The sequence below is a fragment of the Haliotis rubra genome, unplaced genomic scaffold (assembly GCF_003918875.1).
Source record: "Haliotis rubra isolate DU_JTF1 unplaced genomic scaffold, ASM391887v1 Scf71, whole genome shotgun sequence".
Taxonomy (NCBI): Eukaryota; Metazoa; Mollusca; class Gastropoda; order Lepetellida; family Haliotidae; genus Haliotis; species Haliotis rubra.
This window is the reverse complement of record NW_025767424.1, coordinates 2,588,325-2,601,952: the sequence shown is the minus strand read 5'-3', so window position 1 is coordinate 2,601,952 and position 13,628 is coordinate 2,588,325. Positions and strand designations below refer to the sequence as shown.

Below are 13,628 nucleotides of genomic sequence, written 5' to 3'. Positions count from 1 at the left end.
TTAAGAGTATCAAATGAATTAATGAAGTGGTATGAGTGTATTGCAATTATGTCATCTTCGTTATTCTACTAGACCAGATCTGCGGTTAAACATAGGTAACACAATATTCTCCAGGTTGTTTTCTTATTTGAAATTGTCAAGGGCGATCTGTATACACCAAAAGGATAATAGTATTTGTCTTGCTGTTGCTATAAAACAGTAACATAGTTACATATATTTCTCTATAACAATCTGCCAAGAGTGCGCTGCCTTGGAGGCCCTGTTTGGAGTTTTATTTGAACGATGCGTGGATATTGAGTTGTGATCCGGAGTTACAGTTACCAAACATAACCAATAAAATGTATTTTCAGTTGAAGAACATTGTCGTATTTGAGTTGAATGCTGCAACATTTTCGTATTCTTAGTCGTAAGCATATATTTTGGTTTAAGTGTAACGTATTTTAATGTCAGCAGAACAGACATTGCATCGAAAAGTCCGTCAGACTTTCTTGTCCGTATTTTAGTATAACCCGGAAGTAACACTGTTCGCTACCGTTTGCAAAACATCAAAATGGCTGCGGCAGGGTTGCCAGCTATTCCCCCCGAATCTAAAAGCGATTCAACATTATATGAAGACAGCTACAGAACATGACAAAAGAGATCCCATTGTCGCCTACTATTGTGAGTATATTAAGTCGTCGACATCGAACTAAATTCCGTTCATAAGGCAATAAACTCGTTTGACAGGTTGTCAGAAGCTGATAGTTTTAGGTATGATTCATGATCACGACGATCTTAACAAGTCTCAATGTTCTATTTGTTAAGGGTGGGGTTGTTAAGGAGTGATAAGGACCGATATGTTCGCTCTACTCACTAAAGCGGATTGCTTCTACTGAGTTTCAAGTTCGATTTTGGTTTTTGTTCACTGTTTTGAACTTAAATTATACAGTAGATATCATATTTATCTTGTTGATCATGTTGATGAAGCAAGAATAAACGTGAAAAAATATTTGAACGTGTGGAAAGGTTATGGATGTTGGATGTGTTGTGAGTGTCAAGGAATTGTGTGTTTTAATCATGATGATGATAATAACTGGATACTAGTCTTAGTGGTCTTTCCACCATATACATAGTCTTTTCTACATTGTTCATCATGGTCATGATGTCAATCACTGGATTGTCTTGCCCTGCCTGGGGTTATTACCTTACATCAGTCAGGTAAAATATTATACAAACACTAACATGTTCAGCAATATAGATTTCATCCTTTATCATGTTTATATGATTGGTGGGATGTATTGAGTGTTTTGGATACAGCACTATTATCGTCATGATCATGGATATTGTTGGTCAGGTTAAAGCATGTCTTTTTATCCCAACTGCGTAGATAAATGCTTATGTTGTCAATCACAAGCCTGTCTAGTCCAGACTTGAATTATTTACAGACATTTATATGGCAGGAATGTTGCTCAGTGCTTCATTAAACAACAAACAAACAAATGTCCATGCACTGTCACCTTGATTGTATCAGGTATTGTTGAAATCTTGACATGATAGGAACATATTTTGTGGGCAAGTGTTATCACACCTGAAAAATTAAAATGATTTTAGTTGGCTGTTACTGATACTGGTGAACCTGGGGAGTTCATATTTTAATTGGTTTAAACGATATTTATTGTTCAATAGAGCATGTGCATATAATATGTTAACAAAATGGAGTGGATTGGCAAACAAGCCTGTGGCTTATATCAATGCCTTTCCACATGGTTTTCAGAATATACAATGAGGGTACACTACATATTACAATATATTAAGACAAATATACACCCGACAAATATAAAACATAACTTCTAGAGCATGGAAGATCAATTTTAAATCTAAAAGATAGTAGATGTTAGATGTGCGGAATCAAGTGAAATATTACAAATTTCTTAGCGTGCACTTATTTTGGTGAAATAATAACTTAGGTGGCGGCAAAAAAAGCGTCTTCTTATTCAATTTTAAAGATCACATATACTCTAGGGGGTACAAATACATAAATCACTAATTGGCATCGTTATAAATGAAACCCTGTCATTAAAACTGCTCATTTCGATCTTCAATTAACTTAAATCGACCTTTTTTGACAACAGTGCACAATTCTCACCCCTTGAACAAAATCTCAACCAATTAGAGCTGCGCGTCTCTGTGACATCATATGAGGAATAGATATGAGGGCCGATGCAGAATTCATGTACATTTCAGGAGGTAAATTATCTTGTTTACAGGTTTGTATAAACCTGAAATCATGACAACTGTTGTGAAAAATGAAAGCTATATATTTTCACAATCTACTGTCATTAAATTTTGTCTCCTGCTTTGCCTAGTTTCCGAGTTGCAACTTGTTTTCATAGACGATTCTGTCCAAATCGCTTGGTGTCAGCTAGGGCCTTATTTGTTCGAGCCAGACGCTAGTGATAGCTAGTTTCAACCTAAACAGTCGCGACATTAAGAAGGGTGGATGCCCATCAGATGCAGTTATTTGAAAATATCCCGGTAGTTCTTATCAAAGCAGTGTGGGCTTTTTTCAGGTTTTCTAATGCCTGTAGGGTATAATGACTGATCCAAATTGATCCCATTTCTGTGTTTTTTACCTCGATATTTAATCATGTCATGTCAAAATATGACGTCTATTACGTATGGTATTAAAAATTTACATTTGATTTATTTGAATCAAGTAAACTAAACAACCCTACTTTGCCATTGCTAGAAGAATCTGAAAAATTTACTTAGGTAAATACGCACATACAGTTTTAGCACACAGCAAATGCTTATATGTATTTCTTATGCAACAATGAAGTTCTGTTTGTATTCTCAAAACAGTGTCGCCCATAAGTTTTCACATGCGATACAGCAATTAATACTCCCTTGTTGTAACCCGTGTTAGGTGGTCTAGTCACAAGTTATTTGTCATCATTCACTTAATGGTCAGTTAATGAATTTATAACTGGTAAAATTAGTGGTAACACCACTTAGATTACCGACAAAGGTTCCAATTTGGCATTTCTTGTGTCTGGAGTAAATACTCAACATTATAAACATCGATCAAAGGATTAACCGATAACACGCTGATTGATTAATTACTTTTATCTTACACAGCTGGATTTGTCAAAAGGTAATGTTTATGCATGTAGATTTACTAATCTATACTGAAAACAAAGTTTATTTGTTCTTTTAAGATTAATCATCGCAACAGGAAAAAAATACAACTATTTTAATTACGCATTTAGCATTTACACATACATGTAGGTAAGTGCATGTGTACTGTTACTTGATTTTGGCAGTCAAGCCATGTTTTTTTATATCATGGGTTTGTATAATACAGATTCCACAGCTCCAGGGCTCTCATTTCGGTAAACTGACACTTACCCCTCAGTCTGGATCCATTTCTGTTTTTATTGTGATTGCAAATTACCTGCCGTTGGTATTCATTATGAATTTCCCCACCAACCAAACATTAACATAAGGAAATGGAAAAGGGAAGGGGAGGTAATTCATATATTGCAAACATATTGCTCCTGGAATACCTCTCCTGGCCCATATAGTGAATGCTTGGTGGTGAAGGGACTTCCCACTGTCATGCTGCAAGTGGGGAGGTGGATGACTTAACTTCTTCTGTTGACGACTATAGCTTTACTGCCAAGACATGTGGTTACAGGCTGACACCACCGTGTGGTATCAGGGGAGGCAACTCTAGGTTGCTTACCTTAGCTCGTAATATGACACCCACTACCAATCTGAATGGACTTTGAGACATCTTTGTCCGTCCAAGGCTTTTTTAGGGCTTGAGTTTCAGTTTTGAATTTCTGGCAAAATCTGTTCTATTCAATGAATTCGGCCTCCATGTTGTTGACATCACCAACTCAACCTTGATTGTGGTTTTTAACATATATTCCGATTTAGAGTATTCTGCCTTTAGACAGAGTATTAAGCAAACAGAATTGGAAATGAAAATCACGGGTGGGTAATTTCGGGTACTTGGGAATCATTGTTTGCCTTCTACTAATCAGCAGTTGTTAAATGATTTGTCAAATGTCAGTAGCAATTACCAGTAGGGCTGACTATCGATACAGATCTTAGAGATCAATAATCGTTAACTAAATATCAATCAATTGTCAATAAATATCGAAGACATAACTTTGTGCAAAAATGCAAAAAAATATGGGAAAGAAATGAATATATTTCACATCACTGATGAGTGGTGATATGTTTTGCATAGAATATTACCGAAACTGAAACTGATTTAAAAAAGCACACCATGAATAAAGTACTATATTGGTAAATTGTGAGAAAAATTTAAACTTTTTTTTTTCTATCACAAAAGTTAAAACGATATTATTGCTAACACAATTTTCATATGGATAATCATTAATAATTTTTCCCATTAGTGGATTATCAATTATTTTACTTTTAGCCACCCCTAACTACCAGACATAATGATTTTTAGCTGCTGTGACCAGGTAACATTTAGTACCAGTGCTAGCAGTTGAGAGTTTTGCTTGGACTGATGCTACTTGCTGCCACTTCTCTAGTTGGTCTAGGAATTGCATGATTGTGGAACTTGAACCCTTATGTCAATAAATCCGAGGAGACATTCATCAAAAACATGGACACAAACTGAAGCTTGTTTTCTTTGTTATAAAGAGGGATTTTCATAAAGTCTTGGAGAATAATAAACAACAAATATTTTAGTAAAGGGTAGTTAGTTTATACAAAATGTCACAAGATTCACCAAATAATTTGTGTTGTGATTAAGAAGGCTTATTTCAGTGATGGTATCACAGAAACTCTTCACTGCCACTTACCGTACTTCTTGTATTTCCACCACTGATGGTACAATCAGCATTTTACCTCAACCTGCACAACTAGGGATCCAGACGACACTTACCGGTATTTGCTGTTTTCACGGGTCCTTACTGAAACTTGTGATATACTTGGGATTACACTGTCTCAGTAACGTATTTCTAGTACTTTTGTTGGGTTGAGTCCCATCTGGGATTCGATTCCACACTTTTACTGAGAAAGTGTCGTCCCAAATAACATGCATTACATTTGACCACTTTCAAAATGGTGTTTTCCTTGCTGGAGTGAGTGAGTTTGGTTTTATGCCACTAAGTTTTAGCAATTCTCCAGCAACATCACAGTGAAGGGACACCAGAAGTGGGCTTCACACATGGTAACCATCAGATGAATCGAACCAATGCCTTTGGCATTGTCGAGGCAAACGCTTTAACCACTAGGCTACCACACACTGCATCAGCCCTTGCAGGATATATGAGGGCCCTATAAATTAATTCATATACTAATTACTTTGATTACTTGACCTTTGTTTTTCTTGTCAACGATTTGGTTCTGTGAACATCACTTTCAGATGGAATGTAAATATAATTTTGGTGTCCATTCTATATGTTTGCTACAGTAGACACATATGTTTCTGCGTCACGTGAAACCTGGTACAGTGCTTTTTGTGTTTGTCTATTTGATCAGTATTAAGATTTTGGTATGTATCTCCCAACAGGTCGGCTGTATGCCATGCAGAAAGGCATGGAGATTGACATGAAGTCACCAGATTGTCGGATATTCCTCGTCACAATGATGGACTATCTGGAAAAGGTGAGATATGGTTGTACAGTTTCATCATAGCCAACAAGTGTGATCATGTTGTACTGAGACTTGTGAAAGAGGGGCAACTCTCCTAGCAAATATTATTCTGGCCATATAGAAAACCTTAGTGAGTGAGTTTGGTTTTACGCCTCTTTAAGCAATTTTCCAGCAATATCATGGCGGGGGACACCAGAAATGGGCTTCACACATTGTACCCATGTGGGGAATCGAACCCGGGTCTTTGGCGTGACGAGCGAACTCTTTACCACTGGGCTACCCCACCGCCCCTTATAGAAACCTTAAGGAAGAAACTTACTTCATTGTAATAACACAACTACTTCTCATCATACTTACACTTTATGAAATATTATCATGATTATACAGTTTATCTCCAATACACTGAAAACTGGGTTTGGAACCATAAAACTGCTGAGTCTTCCAGAGATATTTCCCTATGGAATAAACTATGTGTCGTGCCTTTTTACTGGAAAATTGTTGCTATATACATACATGTTCATGAACTCTATTAGATTTTGTTATCAATATTTTCAGCATACTTGATATGACCATGATGATGCTGATGTTTCAGGAAGAGAGTTGGTCATTTTTCTGAATCCTGATTGTGAATTTGTTTAATACACTCCAAGAAATAGCTGTATGAGGCTGATGCTTTAAAGAGCAAGGTTGTCATGCCATCAGAATTCTGATTGTGAATTTTTTCATATAATACAGGCCAAGAAATAGCTGTATGAGGCTGATGCTTTAAAGAGCAAGGTTGTCATGCCATCAGAATCCTGATTGTGAATTTGTTTAATACACTCCAAGAAATAGCTGTATGAGGCTGATGCTTTAAAGAGCAAGGTTGTCATGCCATCAGAATTCTGATTGTGAATTTGTTTCATATATATTTGGCCAGGCCAAGAAGCAGCTGTATGAGGTTGACTATACGGAGCATTAAGGTGGTCATTCCTGATGAATCCTGGTTGTGAATTCTTTTAATACATATTTGACCCGGCCAAGAAGCAGCTGTATGAGGCTGATGCTTTTCAGAGCGAGGTGGTCATTCCTGCTGAATCCAGATTGTAAATTTGTTTAACCATGTTTACATATTGTGTACAGGCCAAGAAGGAGCTGTATGAAGCTGATGCTATTCAGAGTGAGGTGGTTGGTCAGGCCCATATGGAGAACTACGCTCTCAAAGTCTTCCTATTTGCTGACAATGAGGACAGAGCTGCTAGATTCAACAAGTAAGTTGACAAAGCCTACCCACGCTGTCATGGCACTGGAACCTGTCCTGTGTATTTCATGCTTGTTTCAAAGTGAGTGAGTGAGTATGGCTTTACGCCGCTTTTAACAATATTCCAGTAATATCAATGCAGATGACATAAGAAATGGGCTTCAGACATTGTACCCATGTGGGGAATAGAGATCTTCAGTGACTGAGTGAGTTAAAATTTAACGTCACATCGGCAATATTTCAGAGCAGATGAACATTTTACATCAAAATGGCCATGTCTTCAGTGTGAGCAGATGCTTTAACCATTAGGCTTCCCCACCACCAGCTTGTAAGATTTGCCATAGTTTTAGTTTTATGTTTTTCAGTGTTTATTTTCGAACATATTAGCATGGGTAGATTAAACTAAACATACTTTGGTGGTAAAATATTTGTTCATTAATATTTTCTTTACATGAATGTTGTCTATGTCATGTGGAACAATCGGTTCAGAAAACATAAATACTTAAACATGTAAAGTTGTTGAACTCAAGCATTCTATGTGGCATATAAACTGAGTATGTTTATTATTTTAACATAACAAATGTATGTGTTCACTTCTATCAAAGAGGCTGTTTTCTAATTGCATGTGAACCCGCCTTTGTGGTGTAGTGGTTAGAGCCGCCCGCCCGAGAGAGCGGAAGGTCGTGAGTTCGATCCCCGACCGCGTCATACCAAAAGACGTTAAAATATGGTACTTGTTGGTCCCTGCCTGGCGCTCGGCATTAATGGGTACAACAAGGACTGGTCGGCTCGGAGTCAGTATAATGTGTCTGAGTGGGGTATTCATGCTTCACTGCGGCATGGTATCTCAGTGAGCTAACACTATAAAACCAGATTAAGTCTGGGCTAGTACAAGCAGCCGCACATACACATACACACGCATGCACGTTGTCATATGAGCCGTAAATATTCTCAAGCGTGACGTTAAACCCAATTTCTCCTCACCTCACCTCACCTCATCAAACCCATTAGGCTGTGTTCTCTAATTGCATGTTTACAGTTGTGAGTGTTGCTATCAAAATCTAAACTACACTTTTAGGGAGAAGTTGTATTGCTTTTAGGTTATGTTGAATAGTACGACTAGTAGGGTAGTTAAATATAATTCAGACCTTGTTTCCATTCACCAACAAAAATCAATAACAGGTTTAAACATAGCTTTAAATGAGCACAAGATGGTAAACATAAAATGATGTGTATTATTAAGTGGTAAACCTTGTTGGAATCTGTTTGGAATATCAGAGAATTTGTCTAGAACTTTGTTAAAGAAGTGTATTGCAACGGTTACTTAATGTTTGGTGTGTCATGATTATATCAGACAGTTGGACCAGTCTTGGTTTTCTCCTTTTTGGAATTTTCAAGTGATTGTGGACCATGTTGAATGTTTGACGTCATTGTATGGTATGACATCAGTGTGATACACTTTATACAGTGTTCACGAATAGCGTCTGACCCTCTGACAAACCCGGCAGATTCGCCAACGGTCCGATAGAAGTCTACAACCCGCCGGCCCCAGTGTCTGACTGTATATTTCACAATGACTTTGACTGAAATTGTTATATGTGAGATGTGACACTTGTTTGCTGTTTATAAATCTTATGTTTGTTTATAATTTCAATGCCAATTATAAGAAATGTTAAATCTGAAATGTATGTTTAATTTTATTCTGTGGATTCTGTGAATTTTCAATGGGTCAGACAGACATCTGAACTTATAGGACCCAATGTCCTGTTACTTTGAAACACCATTCGTGAACACTGCTTTATACTGTAAAACTGTAGTGATACACATTATTAGGTATCATTAATCTGTATGAAATATTTATATTTGTTGAGATTTCATTGTTTTTAATCTCAAATACTCTGGTTATACAATGATCAGTGCGAAAGTATCCTATCAGCGACACCACAAGTTAACGTTTGGGTGTCATTATGTAAGCGCTGTGTTATTATTTATAACGTGCATTGATCAAATGAGTATAATAACAAATTTGGTGAGACCATATTGATTGATTTTTAGAAATGTCGTGAAGTCCTTCTACACTGCCGGAATGTTGTTTGATGTGCTCACGGTGTTTGGAGAACTCTCGGAAGATGTAAGTCGTCCAATGACCATGATATGTTACAATACATTTCATATCTACAATACGTTTCATATCTTGGAAGTGATTTCATCGGGTATGTTATCACATATTTGGTACACATTTAGTTCGAGGTCCCTCAGAATCGTTTTTCACACATATTTGACTAAAATATTTGTATATGATACAAATTCTTCAATCAAAGGGGGGTAATTGAAGAAAAGAGGAATATCATCTGAACATATTGCACCATATATACCAGCAATTCAGATTCACCATGGTGATTCTTTTTGTATGCATGGTATATTTGATTTCAACAAACTCTGTTACTTTCATCCTCCAAAGTTATCCATATGCTGTAATTATTATAGAAATATTCTTTCAAATCAGCTGAACTGTAACCATGGTAACAGTATTAACGTCAATGAACAATTCATTTTGGTCCTCGTTTAGGCATTAAAATCTATTTATTATCATGTAAAGCAGGATGATAACAGAACACTTACGAAATTGTTACCCTGCAAAAGTCACCTCCGTTACAAGGTCCAACCAGCTGTATCTTGTAAAGACACTAGTCAAGGGAGACAACTCTAACATGCTTGATGAAAGTCTCACTTCTACATTTTCTGTTTATATTTCTTCAAGATTGAGAAGAACAAGAAGTATGCAAAATGGAAGGCTGCCTACATCCATCGATGTCTAAAGAATGGAGAGACTCCCGATACCTGGCCCGATGGCAGAAGAAGGGGAAGAAGGTAGCACTGACAGTACTGTCCAGTCACCCCACCTCATTTCCTGTCAGTTACACAAAACCAAATATTTTCCCATTGACTGCAGTAGTAACTATATATTTTGAAAATTTGCTAAGCCTTCCACAGCTATTACATGTACGTGTGTATCTTAAAGCAACTACCAGAGATCCAGGCTAGAATTGATCTTCAGTAACCCATGCTTGTCGTAAGAGGCGACTAACGGGATTGGGTGAGGCTTGCTGACTTGGTTGACACATGTCATCGTATCCCAATTGAGTAGATCAACAATTCAAGAAAACATGAACAAAGTAAAGTTTAAACTACTACACTACTTACTTCCTACACTTATTGCTGACAACTCAATACCCATGAAGATTCGGATTAAAATTGGTCTTCAACATCCCATGCTTGTGGTAATAAAACACTATTGGATGGCTAGACTTGCTGACTTGGTTGACACATGTCATATTACGGAATGCAGTGTTAAATATCAAACAAACAAATGGACTTGACTGACTGACTGAGTTTGGTTTTATGCCGCTTTTAGCAATATTCCAGCAACATCACTGCGGGGGACACCAGAAATGGGCTTCACACATTGTGCCCATGTGGGGATTCGAACCCAGGTCTTCGGCGTGACGAGCCAACGCCTTAACCATTAGGCTACCCCACCGCCCCTCAAATGGACTGGAACTCATGCTGTCTGTTGTTCTGTGCAGGTCTTGCTGCAGGTGGAGGATCCCCGCAACCTGGGACATCGGGCATGACCTCATCGGGCAACATGGAGAACAGTCTCTACACCCGTCATCGGGCTCCTTTGCCCCACCGACCACTCCCCAGGACCCCCCTCAGAACGCCTATCAACAACCTCCTCAGAATCCATACCAGGCACCCCCTCAGCAGCCAGCACCGGCCCAGTTCAGTCAACCTGTGGTACCCAACACATGGACTCCACCCCCAAACCCAGGTCTGTATCTTGGAAGGAGTACTAGTCAAGGGAGACAACTCTTGTCATCTTGAACTTGTTTGTGGCATGTCAGTTTTCATTTCATGTAAGGGATATCCATCTAGTTACCTTTGCACTATTGTGCACTTGATTAATGAGTAAGGACAAGGATTTATTTTGGGGAGTGGCTGGAGATGACAACATCAGTGATAGTTGAAAGAATTTGTCCTCGACTCGGCCCGTGAAGATCAGGGGTACAAATGGTCTTCAGCACACCATGCTTGTCTCAAGAGGCGACTAACAGGATTGGTTGGTCAGGCTCACTGACTTGGATGTCATCGTATCCCAGTTATATAGATAATGCTCATGATGTCAATCACTGGATTGTCTGGTCCAGACTCGATTATTTACAGACCGCCATCATATAGCTGAAATATTGCTGACTGTTGCGCTAAACTACAAACAAACAGAAAGCCCTGAATTTTGTGACTCTGGTTGTATGCCTGAAATGGTTCAACATAACTTATAAAAATACGGTTTTGCGCACACCAGAAAACTATGGTTGTGAGTTTTGCCGAAGTGAGAAACACCTCCGCCCTGTATCTCTGTATCCTCCTAAATTTAATACCCGTGAAGGTCCGGGTTAGAATATTGGCCTTCAGTAACCCATGCTTGTCGTAAGAGGCAACTAACGGGATCGGGTGGTCAGGCTCGCTGACTTGGTTGACACATATCGTCGGTTCCCAATTGTGCAGATCGATGCTCATGCTGTTGATCACTGGATTGTCAGGTCCAGACTCAATTATTTACAGACCGTCACCATATAGCTGGAATATTGCTGAGTGTGATGTAAAACTAAACTCACTCACTCACCCTGTATCATGCTTGTTTTTCTGTGACAGGCGGTGTACAGCTGACAACAGAACACTTCCAGAAAGCATTGAAGTTGTGCAAGTACGCCAGCAGCGCTCTCCAGTACGAGGACTCTAAAACTGCTGTAGACAACCTACAGAAAGCTTTACAACTTCTGACCACGGGTCACCACAGCTAGTCAGCACGTAAACACTCTTCTACAATATGTGATAATAGGGACTAGCGTCATGTTTCTACTAACAGCTTCTTGTCAGGCCGTAAAGTCATGCAACATTGTATGGGTTCAGGCATACAGGACAGGGTTTCTTGGCAGGTTCTTTGATAAATTATTTGGTTGTCACAAGAGCTGCTTGAGATCAAACTTTTCAGCCAGCATCTAATTGTTACAGCGGACATATCTGCATGAGCTGCACCTTGACAAACATGGCACTTAAATCATCTCATAAACTCAGCTGATCATGTAGTTTACCAGCATCAAACTGTATTTAGAAAGACAATCCTGCTTGCTGTCCTACGGTAAACATTACTATGGTCAGATGAACCTCTAAGCAAAATAGTTCGCTCGTCACGCCGAAGACACATGTTCGATTCCCGACATGGGTGCAATGTGTGAAGCCCATTTCTGCCGTGTTATTGCTGGAATATTGCTAAAAATGGTGTAAAACTAAACTCACTCTCACTAATAAAATAGATCAACTCTTTTGCAAGCATACCACTGTCCCAGAGTTTACATGACCATGATAACCTGAATGTTTACTAAACATTACTGTGTTCAGACGAGACTTTCCATGTGTATAATGTTAAAATTGTTTTATAGAATGGGCCACTAACTCTGTGGGCTTAGCATCTGTTGAACTGTTCAGTGTTTAAGTAATTGTTATGAGGTTTGATGTAAAGTAATACATTACGCTGTATTGAAGACATCTTATACGGGACGGTGAGGTAGCCGAGTGGTTAAAGTGTTCGCTTGTCACACTGAGGACCCAGGTTTGATTCCCCAAATGGGCTCAATGTGGGAAGCCCATTTCTTGTGTCCCTTGCAATGATATTGCTTGAATATTGCTAAAAGCGGTGTACACCTAAACTCACTCACTCATCTTATGCCTTATGTTGATGTCTATGACAAGCGAGTGACTAGCGCCATGGAGTAGTGAACGAACAATTGTCTCCAAATTAAACTTAATAAAGTATTTCGTTAATAATTCTCCAGGCCCTTGTTTTCTTTACACTGTCCTTCGAAAGTAGTGGCATGTTCACAGTGAAGAAAACTAGTTCAAAGTTTGTGTTATAAGACTTGCCTTAGAAATAATGCTTCCTGGATTTCAATAGGAAATCGACATGGAATAGATTTTAAGTGAGCTTGGTGACAAGAACAAGACATGTTCTTGAACTTTTAATGTTAGTGTTGATTGGTTTATTGTGATACAGTGTTGGGTGTAGACATTGGACCGACTGCTTGTTAGAAATGACAGCTTAAGTTATGATCAATGTTCTGAAGTCAGTAAAGGATAAATGTTCACAATAAACACTGGCCGTTTGTTCCTTGGTTTGCGGTAGCCTGCAGTACAGACAGAAGCGTTGTAGTAGATCAGGGCTCGAAATCTCCGCTCGTATTGATGAGTAAAATTTGTTTCGGGCAAGTGAAAAGCGTTTTCTGACCCATAAGTAACATTTTTATTTTGTCCTTGAAGTTCAGCTATCTTAAATGGTGAACGAATTCAATTTTGTCAATGATTTTGTACAGAACACAAAGTAAGTAATGTTTATTGTAGTTTTATTCCAAGCAAACATTTTTAAATAAAATAATTTAAATATATTCATTGTGATGCATGATCTGTAGGGAAAGTACAACTCTAGAAGGACGAGTGGAAAGTTCTTATTACTCGCCATACATGGCGAGTGCAGATTTAAAAATTTTTCGAGCCCTGTACATGTGACTCAGGAGGTCAGCCCCTTTTTGCCGAGTGGTGTAGTACTTGTACATGTTGTATATACATTTGCCTGCAACACTTTACTCAAGTCTGTATACAAACGTTCTTAATCAGGAGTGTTATGATCTTTCATATTTGTGCATATTACTAC

The 13,628-nt window shown here is 38.4% G+C and overlaps 1 protein-coding gene across 1 annotated transcript; it reads left to right on the top strand.

The window, feature by feature from the left end:
- Positions 1-529: 529 nt before the first annotated feature.
- On the top strand, positions 530-12,753 carry LOC124259075 (vacuolar protein sorting-associated protein VTA1 homolog). The gene is made up of 7 exons (XM_046693163.1): positions 530-660; positions 5,537-5,631; positions 6,742-6,869; positions 8,915-8,990; positions 9,621-9,730; positions 10,447-10,694; positions 11,576-12,753. Exons 1-7 carry the CDS (start codon positions 609-611, stop codon positions 11,722-11,724), a joined length of 858 nt encoding a protein of 285 aa, XP_046549119.1. The 5' UTR covers positions 530-608; the 3' UTR covers positions 11,725-12,753.
- The last annotated feature ends 875 nt before the right edge of the window (positions 12,754-13,628 follow it).

Excerpts from the sequence above, each read along its gene's own strand:
- LOC124259075 (XM_046693163.1), top strand. The coding sequence starts at position 609 with ATGAAGACAGCTACAGAACATGACAAAAGAGATCCCATTGTCGCCTAC. Across the intron at positions 661-5,536 it reads TCCCATTGTCGCCTACTATT|GTCGGCTGTATGCCATGCAG; the intron begins GTGAGTATATTA and ends ATCTCCCAACAG. Across the intron at positions 9,731-10,446 it reads GGCAGAAGAAGGGGAAGAAG|GTCTTGCTGCAGGTGGAGGA; the intron begins GTAGCACTGACA and ends TGTTCTGTGCAG.